General features: G+C 45.6%; 2 protein-coding genes and 1 pseudogene across 4 annotated transcripts; 1 reads left to right on the top strand and 2 right to left on the bottom strand.

Annotated features, from left to right (window-relative positions):
* Positions 1-9,058: 9,058 nt before the first annotated feature.
* Positions 9,059-18,538, bottom strand: TBCB (tubulin folding cofactor B). 3 transcript variants are annotated; one of them, XM_054589059.1, is made up of 6 exons: positions 18,520-18,538; positions 17,147-17,290; positions 13,806-13,902; positions 12,920-13,111; positions 10,387-10,459; positions 9,059-10,202 (listed from the first exon to the last, which is right to left on the bottom strand). In XM_054589059.1, exons 2-6 carry the CDS (start codon positions 17,249-17,251, stop codon positions 10,088-10,090), a joined length of 582 nt encoding a protein of 193 aa, XP_054445034.1. In that variant the 5' UTR covers positions 17,252-17,290; positions 18,520-18,538; the 3' UTR covers positions 9,059-10,087. The 3 variants fall into 3 exon arrangements, with proteins under 3 accessions (XP_054445034.1, XP_054445035.1, XP_054445036.1); XM_054589060.1 differs by lacking the exon at positions 18,520-18,538 and adding an exon at positions 17,638-17,823; XM_054589061.1 differs by lacking the exon at positions 18,520-18,538 and adding an exon at positions 17,516-17,572.
* LOC129083243 (uncharacterized) lies at positions 11,949-12,061 on the bottom strand (annotated as a pseudogene).
* Positions 18,036-19,614, top strand: POLR2I (RNA polymerase II subunit I). Its single transcript, XM_054589062.1, has 6 exons — positions 18,036-18,464; positions 18,543-18,597; positions 18,919-18,992; positions 19,081-19,155; positions 19,242-19,293; positions 19,524-19,614. Exons 1-6 carry the CDS (start codon positions 18,406-18,408, stop codon positions 19,584-19,586), a joined length of 378 nt encoding a protein of 125 aa, XP_054445037.1. The 5' UTR covers positions 18,036-18,405; the 3' UTR covers positions 19,587-19,614.
* The last annotated feature ends 21 nt before the right edge of the window (positions 19,615-19,635 follow it).

Raw genomic sequence — 19,635 nt, 5'->3', positions numbered from 1 at the left:
GACAACCCTCAGTACAGAGGGCAGAATAAATGAGACACCAAAGCAAAGATTTCATCTTTCAGTTCACTAGTGTTCTGAACAGACAGAGTGAGTCTCCACTCCCTCTTTCCCCTTCCTACTTACTGCCAGGAATGTGGATGTGATGGGAGCCATGTTGGACCATGCAGGCTGGGGCACTGCCATCCATAGAAGTAGTTTGGATACCTGACACTAAGAAGCACTCGAGCTAGCCCTGGATTGCTTACACTCAGGCTTTTGTGGGAGAAAGTTCCATTTTACATAAGTCGCTGCTACATTGAGTCCTATTACAGAGTTTATGTTAAATCCTATCTAACCAATGGTGCCCACTATATACTTCTTGAGCAATTTCCCATGTCTCTAAAAATATAATTTTGTGTGTTCATAATATATTATCATCTGAAAGTTACAGAATTTTTTTTATTCATTTATTCAACACATATATTGAGTGCCTCCTACATCCAGGCTCCTGGATGTGTGGTGGGGATGTAATGGCGAAAAAAACTTAGAGAATTTATGTCCTTGCAGAGGGGGACACAACAAGGAAATAAAGTAACCCTTCTCTATTTTCAGATATAGCATGTCCCAAAATATGTGGCAGAGATTGTCTAATTGCTCACCAAAACTGCTTCCCTTTGTTTTTCCACACACAGCTGAACTACATTTCCCAACATCCATTGTAATTTTGTATGGTTATGTAACTGACATAAAGCCATGGCACTTGGGCAAATGTGTGTCCAGTCTCCCAAAGTTGGTCTTCATTTTTTTCAACACCCACTGGCTCAACAGAGGAAACTCTAAGGCCCTAGAAGTGGATGAAGCCACAGGGCAGAAGGAGCCTGGATCTCTGCTAGACTTTGTGGAGCAGTGACCTCCAGTGACTTGCATTGGACTATGGTGTCAATTTAAAAATACAATGATTAATCCACTGAGTTTTAGAGGTCCTTCAGTTAACAGCAACTAGCATTATTTACTTTAACTAATGCACTCCATGAAGAAAGGGTTCTGTGGTAGACTGATTACAAAACTAGCTTAATTTTCTACCTCTTCCTCTATCCTTGTCCTGTGTGATTTGACTTTACAGCTTTTTCTCACATCAAAGGCCCTTTGAAGCTTAAAGCTTCACTGCCATTGTCCTTGACCAATAGAACGAGGTGAAAGGTTAGTGTAATGCTTCCCAGCCTAGGTCTCAAGAAGCCTTATGTGCCCTGGACTCTGTCCTCAGCTTTGGGAAACCATAATTTACATCTTTGCTGATCTGACAGACAAAAGGAAGTATCTTCAAATACTAGTGGAGGTGAACTTGGCTTTTTTTTTTTTTTTTTTTTTGGTATTCTATGAACTGTCTTTTAATACTTTATACCTGTCTTTATTTATTGGCTTTTTGTTAATTTCACATTACTTTATTAATATCTTTGTTTATTAAGGGAGTTAAGAAATTTTCTGTCATTTTTGTTGCAAATATACTTCTCTACTAATGTATATTCAATTTTGGCAATGCCCTTTCAGGACATATTCTGCTTTTTGTACAAATTCATTGATCTTGTCCTTGGTAGTTTGTTCCCCCACTATGTGGAAGTCCAGAAAGTCTTTCCCTCTACAGAAGTCATTCAATAATTGCTGGTGAAAACCTTTACCTTTTCATGGTGTAACTCCTATCCCACTTCGTACACACATATCATTCTAATACAACTGGAATTTATTTTGGCATATCATGTAAGATGAGGTTCCAAATTGATATTTTCCTCCAAATAGGTGAGAGATCAATCCAATTGACATGGCACAATATTTCTGTTTTGTCTATTTTGGTCACAGCTGTAGCCACAGCACCTAGAAAGCTGTCCGGCATGTGGTAGGATCTCAATAAATGTGTTGAATGAGTGAATGGATGGATGAATGAGTACCATGTGCCAGGCCCCATGCTGTCATTATGATTATTTACATTGTGAGAAACATGTAGTCCATTCTTTTGCAAAGCCTATAGGTAGCCAGAAAACTTTTCTTTAATCCTGTATCAGTCACAAAAATAAATTAGAGAATTTGTAGAATGAGGGAAAAGGACCCAAGTTAGTTCCTTAAAGAATGTTCTGTATAGCAAGGAAGGACTATTTTTAAAACTTGACCATCAAAGCTTTAACATTCCTTGCATCAAGAATAGGGATTTATAACTGGGAGAGGATGAGAGTTTGTACCATTAGGAACTGTCTGAGGTATAACAAATACCTGTAGGTAGCATTTGCTTAGTTCTTCTTGGGTCTATCCATTAACCGTGGCTATGATTAACTTCGGCTGTATTTTACTAATTACACATCTCACTTAGCAGCTAAATGAGATCCTGTGTACTACTGAAAAGCCTCCAAGGTTAAAAAGGAACCATTACCAGTCATCTGTTTATCTATTCAAAGGAACTGGCTGAGGTGGGAGCAGCTTTCAATGCAGGAGGTTACACATTGCTGACTCAGTCTTGTTTGTCTCAGGTCCAGCACCTTCTCTTGGAGCTGAAGAATGATTTGAGGAAATGGGTAAGCCCAGCTTAACTGCTCAACTTAATGCTTAAGTTAGAGGTCTAAAGAAAGAACAAGCATATATAATAATGGATGCCAACTCTTGCAAAACATCAAAAGAGATAATTTCAAGCAATTTCTTGTATGTTCTAGCTGTTCAGATTTGCATATAATCATTTCAGTCTTTATAAATAAAAGATTTTTTTAACTTCAAAATAAAAAGCATAGGGATTTATGAATTGGGGTGGATTTGTGATCAGTTTGATGAATAGACAACAGCAGAAGTGATACCACGTGACCTCCCACACCGAGTCAGAAAAGGCCATGCAGTTTTTGCCTGGTTCTCCTAGAACACTCACTTTGGAGAAAGCCAACTATCATATAAAAAGTCCAACTACCCTGAGGCCTTGAGACTACCATGCTGGAAAGCCATGTGGAGGTGCTCTAGTTAAAGTCCTCACTGAGCTCCTAGCCAACAGCCAGCAAAGTTACTGAGTCACTTCCAACATCTAGCCTACTGAAGCCTTGAGAAACTTCTGACTCAAGCACATGAGAGATCCCAAGCCAAGCTCTTTCCAAATTCTTCATCTTCAAAAATGCAGGAAAAATCAAATGGCTGTTTTATCTTGCTGAGGTTTAGATAACATTCAATGCAGCAATAGATAATTAGCATACAGGTGCATTAGGTAGCTATTGTTGCTAACAAATGAAAACCAAAATTTAACAGCTTAAAGTAATACTTATTATCTGATATTTTCTATAGCTCGAGAATTCAGAAATGGCCTAACTGGGTGGTTCTGGCCCAGGATCTCTCGAGGATGCAGTCAGGTTGTTGACTAGGATGCAGTCATCTCATGGATTTGACTAGGGTTAGAGGGTCAGTTTTCAAGGTGGCCCATTCACAGAGCTTTTGGCCAGAGGTCTTGCTGACTCTTGGCAGGCCTCAGTTTTTCACCACTTGGACCTCCCTATAGGGCTGTATAAGTGTAACCACAACATGGAAAGCTGCCTTTTCTCAGAGCAAGTGATCCAAGAGGAATGTCAAGGACAAAGATACAATTCCTTTTATCACCTGGTCTTAGAACTCAAACAACATTACTTCCGCCACATTCTGTTCGTAAGAAGCAAGGCACTAAGTCCGGCCCACATTCAAGGAGAGACCTCTTAGAGAGAGATGTGTTAAAGAATTTGTAGACATACTGGAACATGCTCTGCTGCTGTGGGTTGTATTTACGCCCAGACCTGTTCTACACCCTTCCCTCTCTCTGCATCCTAGCCCAGTTCCCAGTCTCTCCCTTCATCTACATTCACCTAGGGTTCAGCCAGCAGGAAACTCAGCAGGAGACTAGAGGTTTGGAGGAAGCAGTCAGAGTAATTCTCCCCTTTCTCCCTTTGGTTGTGGCTCCTCTACGGTTACAGTTCCTCTTAGCCAGACAATCCCATTGCGTTTTCAGCTTCTACCTGGTGATCCCGTCTCTGGGCTCTGGTGACACTACCTCCTACCTTTGTTCCTCCAGCCCAGAGGGGCAGCAGCTTCCTACTGCTAATTTCCAATTGCTTCTACAGCTATCTGGCCCCTCAGCTCCTTCATCTACTCCATAACCACTTCCATGTGTTAATGCCTCTCTGTCCTAATACAAGAATGGTTTCTGCATCCCAGTTAGGTCCTGACAGGTACAGCAGATCCAGCCTACTGGGCCCAAGTAAAGAAGTGTGCTCTGTATTGTCATATATCCTAATATGGCAGGAACCAGAAATTAGGATTTTCACGGGGAACGTCTGGATATTCAAACACTGGAGACACCTGGGAGTCCTTGCGACCTTTCAGGGTATCTTTGAAGTTAAAACTATTTTCATAACACCACTAAGACAGACTTGTTTCTGTTTTCTATTCTCATTCTTTCACAAGGGTGCAGAGTTTTCCAGAACCTACATGATAATATTCAATAGTTTGCATGCAGAAGCTGAATGCAGAAGCAGATATGATAACTCAACTTATCTTAAGCTAGACATTACAAAGATTTTCAAAAGATAATAAAAATGCCACTCTTCTCATTACTTTACAAAAGTTATTCTTTATAAAAAGTTAAAAATAAAAAAGCATTACATGTTAACATTAATTTCTAATGTAAATATCTACAGATATAGCCCTGACATACAAAAGCTATATGAGGTCCTCAATCATTTTTAAATATATAGGTCCTGAGACACAAACATTTGAGAACGACTAATCTAAATATCAGCTGTCATTTCAGGACCAGTAAACTGAGGTGACGAATTTCCTCTTGAGTTTAGCCAGGAGGCAGGGCAAGGAATTGAGACCTGGCCGGTGAAGCTCAAGTTGGTTGGACCATCATCCTGGAAACTGGAAGTCATGGGTTCCATTCCTGGTCAGGGCACAGGCCTAGGTTCCAGGTTCAGTCAGAGGGCTGGAGAGGCAACTGATTCATGTTTCTCTCTCACAGAGAGGTGTTTGCCCCTCCCTCCCTCCCCATCTAGCTCCCTCTCTGCAGAGTGAATGGTTGAGATGCAGGGAAGCAGAAAGGCCAGCTTCTTCTCCTGTCGCCAGAAAAGTCACCTCTGGCACCTCAGCAGGGACTCCCGTTCCCACTCTCTGATTAACTGGTGGGGTCATTGGCTGACAGCACCTGAGCAGCACCACCCCCACCCTCGCGTGCACGGGAGTCAAATCTCTTCATCCCACAATTCCCAGAGCCTCAGGGAGGGAGGGAAGACCTCCACTTCTAGACTTGAATCTGGTGAGGCTAAGGCTGTTGCATGGTTTTCTAGAAAATTCAGTTTCTGTGCCAAGCTTGGGCCACCACCCAGACGATGAGCCCGACAATGCGACCGCGCAAGGAGTGCTGCTGCCCCCACGTGGTGGTTGAGACGATGCCGAGGCTAGGAACTCCAAGGTTGCATGGACTTGGGAAGCCTAGTGCCCTCCAAAGAAAATAAGGGAATCCCTTTCCAAGGGGGTTACCCCAGACTTGGGCCAGGAAAGATGAGATGGGAGGGGAAACGGTGAAGATATTGGGCGAAGCAGCTGTGGGGATTAAATGAAAGCCATCAGAGTAACTGTTGACTGTATTATACACAATTGTTTTCATACCTACGGCTAATACTGAATAATTATTCATCTATGTGCCTGGCTCTGGATTTAAGCGCTTTACATTTATTAGCTCACTTAATGCTCACAACAATCGTATGGGGTAGATATTATTATCAGCCCCAATTTACAGGAATGAAGCTGAAACCCAAAGAGAAGGAATACTTACTTGGGTTCGCCAGCTGGTGAGTGACAGAGCTGGGTTTTGACTTAAATATGCGGTCCAATTTCAGAGTCTGTGTTCTTCTTCACTAAGGTTACATCACCTCTTAACCTACTGAATTATCCCTAGTGTGTAACAGGTACAAGAATCAACTTAAATGGGCCATTATCTTGTTTGAATTAGTGATTTAGCTCAGCTCCAGGGCAAAAGCAGCATTCAGCCAGTCTGTGTTTTGCACAGGGATCAAGTTTCTGATTAGCATGAACCACAGAGAGGATTACTTCAGACCTACAAAGCCCTTTTGTTCATGTGACTACTATTCAAATACAGGGTCTGGCACAAATAACACCCCTTTTTTATTACAAAATCATAAGCATATAATTCTGTAACTCAATACCACACTCAAGCACACCATATGACATTTTAGGTGAAACGTTCAAATTAAAGCTATGAATTGTTACACCCATATTATTACCCTACCCACCACACTCAAGCAGGCATTATTACTTCTGCCAGACCCTGCATATTCCATACCTATCCCTTCCTTAGTACCAGTACCATCCAGCAGATTTAGTGGGTTTGTTCTCCCTACCCCACTGCCAGCATTCATACTCATAATGGAATATCACAGCCAAAAATAAATGAATAAATAAAGAGGCAATGTTTGGTAATTATGCTTGTCTGCCTTCAACTCCCAAGCAAGGACCGTGTCCAATTCATGAATGTGTTCCCAGCAGCAGGCCTGACATACAGCAGGAGCTCAAAAAATGTAGGGATGGTTGGGAATTCATGGGCTCCCATCTGCACTGATCTGCGGATGAACAGGAGGGTGCTGAAAGGTGCAGGTTAGGCAAAAGCAGTTGTTGGCGGGGCTGAAGGATTTAATGGGTCTGGTGGAAGGACATTCCACCTTTTCCTGTTGCTTTCCCTGAAGTTATGGATCTGATGATAGGTAGAGGGGTGGCCAATGCTCAGCACAGGAGTATGTTCCAAAGCCCACTTTGCATCTAGGGTGGCTGCACAATATGAGAAGTGAAATTTGTAGAACACATTTATTAAAGAATATGGTGAACTTTCCCCATACTGTCCTCTATTTGCCAGCTTGAAGCAGGTAATTTTGAACACATGAAAATCATGGAGCCACAGGATGGAGTCTGGGTGTGTGAATCACCGCATAGACGTTAATGCCAATCAACCAGAATCCTTGCATCAAACTGTGTGCATTTCAGGGGATGGGGTATCTGTTAAAGCAACTGGTATTACCATAACACACTGACCACTGTGTGTTAAAGCCTAAGCGCCAGGTCATTCTGTAAAATGAGTCTCGAATCCCTAAATGTGGTCAACTTTCACATAGCAGGTGTAGGTTTCCTACTTAGAAATTACCAGCATGATCCCTTCCATTGTCATTGTGGGGTCCATGCTGATATGGTTCTCCCACCACCCATGATGAGGGATGGCCAGGGGGTCCCTTTCCAGAAGAAATGTGTATTCTTTTGGGAAAGGATTGTAACTCCCTCATCTCCTTTTAGGAGCAGCTTCTTGTCCTTGACTGCTTTTGCACCTTTTCTTTCTGCATGTACACATTGAAGTGATGTAGTTTAAAGTCACACATAGGACACATGCCTCCTTTGTCTATAACCGCTTATAACGAGCCTCAAACTGGAGGAGAATGGTCTCTCTCACACCAATATGTGGCCATCAGTGCATCCCCCTGTAATCTGAGTAATAAATGACACGTCCACATCTGTGAGTCCTGTGGGTGGTATTTTTCAGAATATCACGAACACTTATGCAGCTCCCTGGTTTGGAGGTCCTGAGTTATAGTCATCAACAATTGAAATGTTTTCCCATATTCTTAAAATGGAAAATGTCCATGCTGACAGCTAGTACTCTGTGATCCTTACTTGGAGCTCAAAGGTATGATTTTGGATGATCATGATCCTGCCCCTATCTTTTGCTCTCTTCAAATGCAGGTGCACTCTGAAGCCAGATCTTAAGTGAGTCTCATGTCCTCAGTACTGATCCATTAGCTGAGCTAATTCGACTAGACTCTAGCTGAACTTAAGTTGGTAGATGCTAGTGGGGAAGTTCACAATGCTCCCTCTAATGCTCCTCATTCCTGACAACTCCTTGACATGAAAGGGGCCTACACATTGTGTCTGGTGGAAGGAAATCCTACCTCTTCCTGCTGCTTACCCTGAAGTTATGAATCTGGTGATAGGTAGAGGGTGGTTAATGCTGGGCCCACCAAAATCCATGATCCTTTTTCATAGCAGTAGCTGGGAGGGAGATCCTTTTCTAAACTCTTAGTCTTGTTTTTTTGTAGATTGACAACTCAATGATTTGTGTGTGTGTGTGTGAGTAGATGTGTATCTATTCCTGGTCGGTGTTTGATGTGAACTTCTAAGTGTATTCTATGTTTATGTGTGGCTCTCCACTGTGTGAGAATCTGTGCACTGTTTCTGCATGAGACCTCCCATATCTGTTTTGAGTGTTTCTCCAGTGATTGAGTGTGAAGCCAGGTGTGTGTGTTCTATGTATCTATGTGTGTCCATGTATATTATGTTGGATATCAGAGTGCATATGTATGGGGTTGTATGTGGATGTGTGCGGCCTCCCCAAGGATCCCTTCAGCTCTCAGACATTTCAACCTCATTCTGCTTATCATGGTTGCTCCCTACTGCCAAGTTCTCTAGCAGTTATTATTAATTACAACAAATAAGTAGAATATTCCAAACAGCCATCCCATCAGGAATCCCTTCAAGAAGCTAACAAGGGATTATTGCACATGCAGGCACATGCATGGTATATGGTCTGTAGTTTGGGCTCCCTAGAGTGAATGGGATACATGTGCACATATCACATACTTGAGAGCACAATATTCTTTGTTATGAAGGACTTCATGTTGCTTCTACAAAGACTTTAGATTTCTTTCTTCTTTCAAATACAGTTGACCCTGGAACAACATGGGGGCTACGACTGCCAATCCCAAATGCAGTCAAAAATATACATATAACTTTTGACTCCCCAAAAAGCTTTACTACGAATAGCCTACCCTTGACTGGAGACTTACCGATAACATAAAGAGTTGATTAACATATGTTTTATGTTATATGTATTATATACTATATTCCTTTTTAAAGGTTTTATTTATTTATTTTTAGACATAGGGGAAGTGAGGGAGAAAGAGAGGGAGAGAAACATCAATGTGTGGTTGTCTCTCGTGCACCCCTTAACGGGGGCCTGGCCCACAACCCAGGCATGTGCTCTGACTGGGAATCCAATCAGCAACCCTTTGGTTCATAGGCCGGTGCTCAATCCACTGAGCCACACCAGCCAGAGGTATACACTATATTCTTACAATTAAGTAAGCTAAAAAAAAAAAAAGGAAATGTTAAGAAAATAATAAGGAAGAGAAAATACATTTACAGTATTTATTTTTAAAAATTCACATATAAGTGGACCCGCACAGGTCAAACCTGTGTTGTTCAAAGGTCAACTGTACTGAACAGGTAAAGATCCCCCACTCACAGGGACTATGTTAGAACTACTTGTTTGTCCCCCACATCCCTTCTCCCCAGCTTCTATTATATAGGAACTCCTGATATTTAACCAGGAACATGGCTGCCCAGAATAGAAACTGTATTTCCCAGCCTCTTTTGCAGTTACAAGTAGCTATGAGACAAAATTCTGACCAATGAACTAGTAACAGGTTTTGAGTTATACATACACATTCCTAAAGACAAGGGGTAACCCCTCCTCCTCCCTGATCCTAGTGCCTAGAGCAGATGAGGTGGGAATCAGAAGAAGATGGGAGAGTGAGATATATGGAGAAGGAGATCAGCCTCTGAGATGGAAGGGTCACCCTATTAGCTCTTATGATTAAGCAAAACTTTCCATGGAGAAAAATAAACTTCAATTTTGTGAAAGCCACTATTATTTTGGGCCTATGTGTCATAGAAGCATAATATTATATTAACTAACAAAGGACAAAGAAGAGTCTCATGGGCCTCCAGTTACCAGCTAAGGGATAAAGCTTCATGCTCTACTTTGCTCAGCCCCCTGTTTCACCCTCACTTACCCAGCTGCCCCCAGACATTCCTATAATCACTGAGTCCTCCAAATACTTCCCAGTTCTGGCAAATTTAATGCACAAGTCTCAAAAGTCAATGGCAAGAACAAAGTAAATAAAATAAAAACAGGATCAGGGAAAAAGAGCCATTGGCACACATAGGAAGGGGCAATAAGTGGGCAAGTTAGCTGGAGCAGGACGATGCCCTTCCTTGGGCATCACATCTCGTCCAACCCGTAGTCCTCCTCGGGGAAATCCCCCACTGTCACAACTGATGGCTTGACGAAGGCACCGTACTTGGCCTGGCATTCGAAGTAGCGTTTCCCATTCACACTGCCGAGCACGAGGGAAAAGTCAGTGATCAGAGAGCTCCCAACATGGCTCCCTCCCCAGATGCTAGGACCGATAGGCACACCCAGTCATACATGCATGCATTTAATGCATATATGCACACATATTCAAGGACAGACACAGGTACAGACACACACACGGACGCCTGAGTGGGAATACTTATTACCTGCCATCGTTTTTCCCTAGTGGCTCGTCATAGCGGATGCCAATCCAGTGCCCAGGCTTGAAATCTGTGAGTCCTGCCCAGGGGAGAAATCCCAATGAAACCTCCAGACACCACTCATCCCAGATTCGTCCCTGTCCTCTCAGTGTAAAGCCCTTCTTGGCAAAAACCACTCCTTACTAGGACGACAGCCATTTCCTGCCCAAGACTAATACGGGAGCCCCTTCACTGGTCTCCCTGATCCTACCGCTGACCCCCTATTCATTCAACAGCCTCAGCCAAAGCGGTCTTTGTAAAAATCAAAGGGCAATAGCACCACTGCCTTGACTCAAATTGCTGAAAGGCTGCTCATCCCACTCAGCATAAAATCCGCATTACTTACAGTCAAATGATTTCTGGCGAGGGTACCAAGACAATTCAATGAGAAAATAATTGTCTTTTCCACAAATAATGCTGGGACAACTAGATATCCACATGCAAGAGAATGAAGCTGGATTCCTACGTAACACTATACATAAAAATTAACACAAAATGGGTCATTAAAAACCTAAATGTAAGATGTAACACTATAAAACTCTTAGAAGAAATTAGAAAACACAGACATCAGAGATGGGCATGCACACAGAGGAGAGATCATATGAAAATACAGTGAAGAGATGGCCTTCTACACACCAATGACAAGCCTCAGAAGAAACCAAATCTGCCAAGGCCTTGATCTTGGACTTTCAGCCTCCAGAACTGTGAGAAATAAATTTCTGTTGTTTAAGCTATCCAGCGTATGACACCCTGTTATGGCAGCCCTAGCAAATTAACACACAACTCTACAACAAAAAGACAAGCAACCCAATTTAAAAATGGGCAAAAAGGATCTCAATAGACATTTCTCTAAAGAAGATATACAGGTTGCCATAAAGCACATGAAAAGATACTCAATATCATTAGTCATCAAAGAACTGCAAATCAAAACCATAATGCTTTACCACTTCACACCATTAGAATAATTATCATCAGAAAGACCAATAGTAGTATGTGTTGGAGAGGATGTGGAGAAATTGGAACCCTCCTACATTCTGCTGGGAATCCACACTGGGGAGCTGCTGTAGAAAATAGTGTGGCAATTCCTCAACAGGTTAAAGAAAGAGTCACCACATGGCCCAGCAATTCCACTCTTAGGTATAGAGAAAGGAAAATACATGTCCACACAAAAATTCATACAAGAATGTTTATAGCAACATTATTTGTAAGAGCTAAAAAGTGGAAAGCACCCAAGTGTTCATTAACTGTGATGAATTAATTAATAAAATGTGGTCTATCCATACAATGCAATATTATTTGGCAATAAAAAGAAATAAAGTACTGATAGATGCTGTAACATAGATGAACCTTGAAAACATTATGCTAGGTGAAAGAAAGCAGTCAAAAAAGGCCACATAATACAATATTATTCCATTTATATTAAATATCCAGAATTGGTAAATTTATAGTGGTTGTCTAGGACTTGGGGAGAGGGGTTTCAGAAATGTGGAGTGGCAGCTAATGGTTATAGGGTTTCTTTCTTTTTTTTTTTTTATATGGAACGCTTCATGAATTTGCGTGTCATTCTTGCGCAGGGGCCATGCTAATCTTCTCTGTATCGTTCCAATTTTTTTTTTAGTATATGTGCTGCCAAAGCGAGCACATATAGGGTTTTTTTCTGGAGTGATGAAAATGTCCTAAAATTGATTGCGGTGTTGGTTACACAATTCCATGAACATACTAGAAACCAATGAATGAATAATATACACTTTAAATGGGTGAGTTTTATGATATACGAATTATAGTTCAATAAAGCTGTTATAAAAAAACTCACAGAGGGAAAAATGGGGACAACTGTAAGTGAACAATAAAAAAATTAAAAATAAATAAAATAAAATCCACACTCCTCTCTACTGTCTCCAAGGCCATGCGTGGTCCAGCCCTGCCCATGCTCCTGACCTTGCTTCTTACCTGTCCTCTCACTACTCCCCACTAGCCATGCTGACTTCCTTTCTCTGCCTCAAACTGATCTATGTTGTTCCTGCTTGTTTGCACTTACTACTCCCTCTGGCTGGAACATTCACCCTCCCTTTTCACCTGGCTCAGTTCTCCCTTTCCATTATAGTCCTTCCCCCAACTCCCCTCCGAAGCACTCTGGATTACTCTCAGGAAGACGTCTGGTACTTCCTCTCAGCTTACACATCTTCCTAAGCTTCCCTCATCCCTGCCCTGATCACTTCATCTTGGGTTTTCCCCATCACAGCCCCAAAAGTTCTACCTGTTGTTTCCCTCATCTTAGCTCTAGCCAGTTTTGCCTCTGAACTGGTCACTCCAGCCTCCACTTTCTCTACCACAACCCACATCACTGTGTCTCTGCTTCTCAATTCCCTGACAGGAATACTCTGGGCTGTCACCATCGGCTGCTGTATCTGTCTCTCCTCCTAAATTGGACCTCCTTGAGGACTGGGTCCCCAGCATTACCCACATCAGGCAGGGAATAAGGTCTCAGGAGGCCACATACCTACATACATGACGGTGCCCCGGCGAGGGGGCTGCCCAGGTACCCGCACCTCACAGCGGCTGCCTACAGGGATGGCACTGGCCTGGTCCTTCTCTTCCGCGAGGCGCTGGGTGGTCTCAGCCTGTTGCTGTGCCCGCTCCTCTTCATTGTATCGGCCCAGTTTACTACGCTTCAGGAAGGAGCGGACCGAGTCTATGGGTGGGGTAGAAAATTGGAGTCAGACAGGGTCTCATGGGTGGGGCCTCTGGCCTAATGAAATGATAACCTTGCACTCACACAGGGCTAACATTCATGGAGAAACTCTTCTGTTCTAAGTGTCAAAGGGCTGTCATTCAAGCCCTCCAAGTCTCCCACCACAGCCCTGCCCTCTCCCAAGGCTCCCTGGGGCCTCTCCACAATTCATAAACTAAAACTTTATGTCTCCAATCTTTCACATCACCCCATCTTTCTACATCCCTTCAATATCACATTCGCCTCCATCCATCCCCTGAATCCTTCCTCATCTTCCTCACATCTGTACTGATCACCACACTGCCCTATCCACTCCACATATTCTACCATGCTCTGCCCCGCACACCATCTGCCCTATGTGACACTGACCGCTCTCCCCACATCTGATCCTTGCACCTGCCTGCCCACAAGCCCTCACACCCCCCAGTCCCCATTACTACCCTATGCCTTTTCCACCCTCTCTGCTCTCCCATTCCCTCATCTGTCCCCATACCAACCTCAGCCCAGTCCCTCCTCTCTCCCCTGCCTATCTGCCCCCACTATCGATTTCCCCGCAATGTCCCTGTCTATTCCTTCTGCCCACCCCCACACCCATCACCACCCCCACCCCCACCTGCACACACTCCTTTTGGCCTCCAACCCCCGCCCCCCGTACCTTGCCTCTGGTCATAGGCTTCTTGTGAGATGCTATATTTTTCCACCTTGGATACATCCTCATACTCCCCAAGGCGAGCACCACTGTGGTCAATGACCTGCAGTGACAGAAGCGGTCAGTGAGGATCAGGGCCTGGTCAGGGAGGCTTGGGATGCTGGGGTGGTGGTATAGCTAGACATTGGAGCATTTCATAGACTTAAGTCTCTCCTGTCTAGGGAAAACTCAATCTATCTTCATTTTACCCCAACCTTCTCTCATCTCCTGAGCTCAGTAGAAGGAATGACATCAGGTGTCTACACTAGTCATCTCTCTTTCATCACCTCTATCCCCACCTTGAAGGCTGGATCTGCCCCATATGATGCTCACATGCTGGCATCAACATCACTGATAGCCCCCAAATCATAAGAAAGTGTGGAGCTCAGGTCTTGCTCATGAGCCTTCTGGGAAGCACATCTGTCCTCTCTGGGCCCCTGGAATCCTGTTAAGCTGGCCCCAATTTCCAGACCCTGGAGCATCTCTTCCTATACCACCCTCAATATTCATTAACTCACTGCTTGCTGAACTCTTCCAAGGCACCCTGCTGGGCCCTGTGCTGGGTGCTAGGGAGACAGTGCAAAAATAGTAAAACCCCTGATGTCAAGAAGTATTCATTCTGCTGGGAAACTGGCCATAAACAAATACACAGGTATGTGTATTAAACACCAGAAAATAACAAGGTTCAATGTAGACATACCACAAAGAGGCTTAAGGTGCCTGGGAAGGTAGTCAAAGAAGGCTTCTAAAAGGAGGGGATGTCTAAGCCAAGGCCTGAAGGATGAGAAGGTACAATAGGCACAAAGTCCTGGATATAGAATTATCCTTAGCCCTTTTGAGGAACAGCAGGGAGGCCACCATGGCTAGTGTGGAATAAGCCAGGTAGAGTGGGAGACACAACACATCACTGTAGACTTTACTCTTACCTGGAATGAGGTGCACAAGGGAGGCTCTGAGCCAGGAGGGCTCTGACCTGACTCAGGGTCACAGTCTGTTTCTGGCCACATGTGGAGAATAGACTGTGGGGGAGGGAACAGGCATAGGAGACAGAGGCTGCTGTAATGTCCAGGAGGAAGAGGAGGGACATTAGACCAGGGTGGAACAGTGGGAACAGTGGACGGGAAAAAAGAGTTTAGATTCTGGATAGATTTTGTAGGTGGACTCTACATGATTTGCAGACAGGCTGGATGTGGATATGAAGGAAATACAGGGATCAGAAAACACTCTGGGGAGTTTGGCCTTAACTATTGGGCTAACACACCAAAAGAGAAATGGCTCTTATTTCTGGTTAAGGATCACTAAGAATTTTTACTTTCAATATTAGGGATTTTTCGAAGTTTGAGGTTGCTTGTTATTTTAAGCAATGAATACAGGTAATATTTATAAACAGAAAAAGGTTTTTTTAAAGACTTTATTTATTTAGAGAGAAGGGAAGGTAAGGAAAGAGGGAGAGAAACATCAATGCGAGAGAGAAAGAATAACAGGTTGCCTCTCGCATGCACCCCAACAAGGGACCAGGCCCGTAACCCAGTCATATACCCTGACCGGAAATCAAACTGGCAACCTTTTGCTTCACCAGAGGATGCCCAAACAACTGTGCCATGTGAGCCAATGTAAAACAGAAAAAGTTTTAGAAAAAATAAAAATTCCCTAGACTCCTTCACTGGGAAACCTTCCTTGAATGACCTCAGGAAGTCAGAGGTCTGTCTATACCCAAATCAATGTGTGAAAGCCTCCTGTTTGAGGATGTCACCGCCCATGCTTGGCCTACCAGCATCCCTAGGCTGAGGCTGCCAAAGGCAGGCTGGTCTCAGTGCTGTGGTCTATCCATACAATGGCAACCCACATTCCTGACCCACTTTCACCCTGTATCATCTGGACTATGAAAGCAGCCTCCTCTCTCATTTCCCTACTCCTTCTATCCTCCACAGTCTGCTCCCCACACATAATTAGAAGGAACCTATGAACACCTAAGTCAGACCAGGGCTCTCCTGACTCAGGGTACTCCCTTGGCTCCCATTTCCCTCTCCCATAGGAGTGGCCACTCTTCAGTCCCTTGTACCCACCATGCTCCCTCATATCTCAGAGTGTTTACACATGCTGTACCCTTCCCTCCGAGTATTCTTTTCCCTTCTTCAGTTAGCCCTTCCTATTCTTCAGGTCTCCACTCAAGCAGAACCCCCTCCAGGAAGTCCTCCAAAACCTCATTGATGAGTCGTCCCTCAGTATAGGATCTCCAGTTTTTCAGTCTTCTCCTGCATGGTCTTCACCTCAATGACCCTTCACATTTGTTCTTGTGAATATTTAGCTAACACCTACCTTACACTGGATAGAGCTAGAGGCCTTCTCAGATTTGGTTCACAGCTATACTCTTGGTATAACACAGATGCTCACTGAAGATTTATGAAATAAAGAGGCTTGTTTGTTTATAGAACTAGTTTTCTGGGCACACTGATTTCTGGAGTCATGTAGACAGGTAAAAATTTAAGCGATAGTTCATCCTTAGGGCAATAAATTCCATCCTGAAGCTAGTTTTCTCTTCTGTAAAACAGGGTTAATTACACCATCCTCCAGGTTTTATTTTATGCACTCAACTCATCATCCAGCAATGATTCACTGAGCATTCTTTCTGTGCAAAGCATTGTTCACAGACTGTCTCAGGATAAGAGTTAAGAAAATCAAACAAAGTGAAAAGGAAGGAGGTTTAAATTTTACACTGAAGCCAATGAAGACCTCACACTTGAAAGCTGACATTTAAGTAAAGACTGGAAGGAAGGAGTGGGACTGTGAGCACAGAAAAAAGAACCATGCAGGCACAGGGTATATACCATATTCAAAGGCCCTGAGGTAACCTTGCCTGGGATGCTGAGAAGTCTGAGGAGTCCAGCAGGGTGGGGGGAGGGGGCGATGAGGACAGAAAAGATGATGTGAGCTGATGCATGCAGAGGTCCTTTCTGTTCCAGCTACTCCCAATACATCTCACCGTTCACCCTGACCCACCTCACACTCTGGGCCTCTGTACACTCTGCTTCCTCCAGCTGGCATGCCCTTCCCACCTCTTCTCCTAAGCCGTCCTTTTCTCATGGAGTCAGACAACTATTCTGGGTGTCTCCAGTCTCCTGGGCTTGCCACTCAAGAGTCCAAACAACTCTGGCTGTCACTGTCTGGTGATGGGTCTCCCTCTTTCCATAATGGACTGTGAGCTCCACGGGGGCCTATCTGGGTTATCACACAGTGCAAAGTATGGCAAACATCTGTTAAATAAATAAATGAATGGAGAGGACGGATCCCAGGTAGGGAGGTCTCACATGGATGCGGCAGCCGTTATCTACGGGGTATGATCCCAGCAGCGCATCCTCCTGATCCAGCTTGCTGTAGAACTTCTCATCAGCTCCATACAGCTCCAGTTCCATGCAAGACGCAGGACTGCCCACCACCAGCTCTAGTTTACACTGCGAAGAATAGGGTATGGGAGAGGTCAGTGGTCTCACCCTCTACCCTGACTCTCCGCCCCCTGTGCTTCATCTTTGCTCCTCCAGGAAACCCAATCATTTTAGGACCCAACTGGTTATCCCTGGGCAGGGCCCCGCTCTGCTCTTGCCCCCACCCTCTGAAACCTCTCATTTTCCCAGGCCCCTGCGCCCTTCTCAGGAACCTCCGGTTCCCTCGGGCCCCACCCTGCTGAGGACAGGTCCTCAATCTCTGCAACCTTGGTTTATTTCTGGCCGCTCCCGGCGATCCGGAAGCCCCTAAATTTCTCCTTTGCCCCGCCCCCCTGGGCCCCGCCCCACAGCCACACCTTGAATTCAGCTATTGTGAGGCTGCGACTGTACCGCTTCTCGGAGCGAAAGCTGTTAAGAGAGCTGCTGATGAAAACGGTCACTGTGGGCGCAGATAGCCCGGTCACCTCCATCTCGCCGCGCCCTGCCGGGACCCGCAGCCGGGTCAGACGCCTCACACCCGCCCCGCAGCAGCCGCCGCCGCCGCCGCCGCCGCCACCACCTCTGCGCTATCAGCCCCTCCCCCTGCTCCCGACCTAGCCAATACGCGCTCTCTCGCAGGGAGAGTCCGCCTATAGCCGCCGTCTCCTCACCACCGGAAGCTCTCGTGTATTCTAAGATAGGTCCAGCCAATCCTGAGAGGCCTGCCCTGGTACGGTTCTTCCAAAACGAATCGGTCGGAGGAAGACTGAAGCCGAGAGGAAGGACTGGCAGGAGTTACCCCCCGCCGCGGAGGGTAAACTCGCGCATGTGCACTGGCCTTCGGCCCCCGCAAAGAGCAATGACTTCTTCATATATGCCTACTGCTTTGCGAGTTACGTGATATGTCATATTCCCGGCTCTCAACTGGGGAACGAGGCCCACAGGGTGGAAGCAACTTTAGTATGTCAAAAGGTTAAAGCAGGTAATCAAATCTCAGCGCATGGGCCAAATACAAAGCTGCTGGCAGCCAGTACTTGTACGCAGCTCTGCCGCTCTTTAAAAGGCGAAGCAACTAGGCCTGACCCTTCCCGCGACCGGTCGTGAGGCGGAGCAAGCGCGCAAGGCTTGGCGGGTAGTGCTCCGCTATGGAACCGGACGGGACCTATGAGCCGGGATTCGTGGGTATTCGATTCTGCCAGGAATGGTGAGGCAGGGGCAGCCGGTGTGGAAGGGAAACAAGTAATGGTCCGGGCACTTACCTCTGACTTCCCCCTCCCCACAGTAACAACATGCTTTACCCTAAGGAGGACAAAGAGAACCGCATTCTGCTCTATGCGGTGAGCACGAGCCCGTGGGTGTCCAGGTCTTCCTCGGGGGTCAGCCCGTTCCATCATGACCCCGCCTTACTCACGTGACCCCCTAACTCCCTATTCCGCCGGGACTGGTCGTAGTCTCTTTTATCCCGCAATGAATTCTTCTGCCTCGTCCTTCCCACCCCCGAGGTGCTGCTCGATACGCGCCATTATCCCAACCTAGAGATTCCATCCCCTGATTAACTTCTCCGGGGAAGACTCTGCCCTCTCTTCCAATCCCATCGGGGAGCTCTCCGTGACTCCCTTCCTGCTACACTCGCGTCCCCCCCCCCCCCCCCCGCCCAGTGCCGGAATTGTGACTACCAGCAGGAAGCCGACAACAGCTGCATCTACGTGAACAAAATCACGCACGAAGTGGAGTGAGTGGCAGGGCTGGGAGTTTAGGGATGGGGTTGTTGGCTTGGGCGCCCCTATCAGAGCACAATTATTCACTCTCTTCTCCCTCAGCGAACTGACCCAGATCATCGCTGACGTGTCCCAGGACCCCACGTTGCCCCGAACCGAGGACCACCCGTGCCAAAAGTGAGTTTGCAGCTGGTATTCGGGCCTGAGAGTGGAGGAAAGAGGGAAGGGTATGGTAAACTCTGAGTGGCTGACTGTTCCCTCAGGTGCGGCCATAAGGAGGCAGTGTTCTTCCAGTCGCATAGTGCCCGTGCCGAGGTGAGTGACATGAAGGCAGCTTTCTAACTGTCCTGGGCTTGGCCCTTCCTGGGAGGGGGTAATACCACTCCTGAGGGGAGCCTGCCCTTCCTGGCGTCCTGAGCAGGACCCTTACCAATGGGAATGGAGCCCTTGTCTGTTATTGAGGGGTGAGGTTCCGCTGGATGCAGGTTCCATGTTGACCTTCCCGAGGGTCCACACACTTCCTAACTGTGCATCCTTTATGCCAGGACGCTATGCGCTTGTACTACGTGTGCACAGCCCCGCACTGCGGCCACCGCTGGACCGAGTAAACCACCCTCCCCCAGTAATAAATGCTCTTTTATGTGTGTTGGTGTTCTG

The sequence above is a fragment of the Pteronotus mesoamericanus genome, unplaced genomic scaffold, assembly GCF_021234165.1.
Source record: "Pteronotus mesoamericanus isolate MK-2021 breed Mesoamerican mustached bat unplaced genomic scaffold, CSHL_Meso_final scaffold_165, whole genome shotgun sequence".
NCBI lineage: Eukaryota > Metazoa > Chordata > Mammalia > Chiroptera > Mormoopidae > Pteronotus > Pteronotus mesoamericanus.
Note: the sequence above shows the minus strand (reverse complement) of the source record. Positions and strands in the feature narration are given on the sequence as shown.